General features: G+C 32.9%; 1 protein-coding gene across 2 annotated transcripts in view; it reads left to right on the forward strand.

The window, feature by feature from the left end:
- UNC80 (unc-80 homolog (C. elegans)) overlaps window positions 1-1,768 on the forward strand; it is a 251,121-nt gene that overhangs the window by 81,279 nt on the left and 168,074 nt on the right. For both annotated transcript variants that reach the window (XM_011966529.1, XM_011966530.1), the window contains exon 21: window positions 439-535. In XM_011966529.1, coding sequence (XP_011821919.1) covers window positions 439-535 — 97 coding nt within the window. The remainder of the gene's footprint in view (window positions 1-438; window positions 536-1,768) is intronic.

A 1,768-nucleotide genomic window follows, 5' to 3' on the forward strand; every position in this document is an offset into this window, starting at 1 on the left:
AATGCACTCTATAAATTAATTTATACTGATTATTTCAGAGATTTAAAGTATTCTATTTGGCTATCTTTCACTTTGGTCTGATTCTCAATTGTGGTGTTTGTAAAGAATAACTATGTCTTGCTATTCATTATTTCAGTTTGGACTTTACCAGATTTAAACTCTAAGAATATCTCAATTATTTTTACAGCACCAGATTATTTAGCTTTAGTTATCTGGGACCTGGTTCCTTCTTGTAGTTACAGTGATATCTTTTTTGGCACATGGGAATGAACTACACTGATGACTAAACTAACCAGATATGGGACCCAGAAGAGCAAAGTAATCATATGAAAATGAGTAAACAACTCATTTTCAAGTCAAGGATTGATCTAACCACAAAGATTTACCTTTGAATCTTGTTATCTCTCTACTTTCCTTTTTCTTTTTTTTTTTTTTCAGGTCAAATTCACCAGTGCTGTGAAGCTTTCTGAAGGTGGGCCAGGAAGTGGAATGGAAAATGGAAGAGATGAAGAGGAGAATTTCTTCAAGCGTCTTGGTAAATGTCGTGCATCCTAAGAATTCTATTCAACGTTCATCAAACAGAACAAAAACTTGATTAGATTAAGTGTTCCATTTTCTATTTTCATTGGTTTTTCATTCATTTCTTTCTCATACATGCTTTTACCACTATCTATAGCTTCTCTTTTTGCAATTTGATTCAACAGACATTTACGGAAGCCTTACTATGTTCCTCACTCTGTGATGGGCACTGGGTTTGCAAAGAGTAAGATCCAGCCTCTTCTGCTGTTCTATCCTTTATTAAAATCTGAGAACTTTACAAAACTTCCAGAGATCCTTTTATCCACCCACCTATCTACTTACAAATTCTGCTCAGTATATCCCTGACAGGTGGCCAGCCACCCTCTGCACACTTTCACTGAGGGGGAGTTTATAACTTTACAAAACAACCTGTTCCAGAGCAAGACAGCCTTAATTATTAGAGAATTTTTCTTCACATTCTGAAGACATACTTATCCACAAATTTGCTTCATTTGTCCTAGTTATGACGTCTGTACCAAGATGCACACACATACACATCACATACACTCTCACACACACATACCATGCAAACTCCATATGTTATCCATTTCATGTTCTCTCTTTTGATCTCACTGCTGCTAGCTAAACATCTTTGATTTCTTTACTTTTCCTTACATGGAAGTGTCTCTAGATCCGTCACCATTCTGATTCATTTTTATTATGTATTTTAGTTAGATGATATGCTTTTTTACAAAATGTGGAACTTAGGATGGAATGCAGTATGCCATATTTAAAATTAATTAGTATAGTGGATAGTGTGACTATTAAGCTTGAGGACCACAGGAAGTATATGAACACAATTTAATATTACATTTTCTATTTTCACATTACATAATTGGTTTGTATTGATTAATTTTTTGCTGGCTTTTTTTCACATGGATGAATATCATGGTATATTTTGATGTAGCCATTATTTGTTCTTCATTTCAAAAATGATGAAAATCTATTATTTCATTAATTTAAGAGGTAGTTAAGTCACTTCCCCAGGAAGGAAATTAAGAGACAGAATCCATAATTTTGAGAAGTATCCATTTTCAATCCTTTTACACTCTTTCCACTCTTTATAATCCATAATATTTGAGATTTTATATTAAAATATAAATAAATAAGCAAATGAATGAAAAGAGAATCAAAACTAAATCAAACTCTGTCTTTTCTTCTTTCTACTATAAAGATCTGTCTGCAAAGA

This window comes from Mandrillus leucophaeus, unplaced genomic scaffold, assembly GCF_000951045.1.
Source record: "Mandrillus leucophaeus isolate KB7577 unplaced genomic scaffold, Mleu.le_1.0 Scaffold763, whole genome shotgun sequence".
NCBI lineage: Eukaryota > Metazoa > Chordata > Mammalia > Primates > Cercopithecidae > Mandrillus > Mandrillus leucophaeus.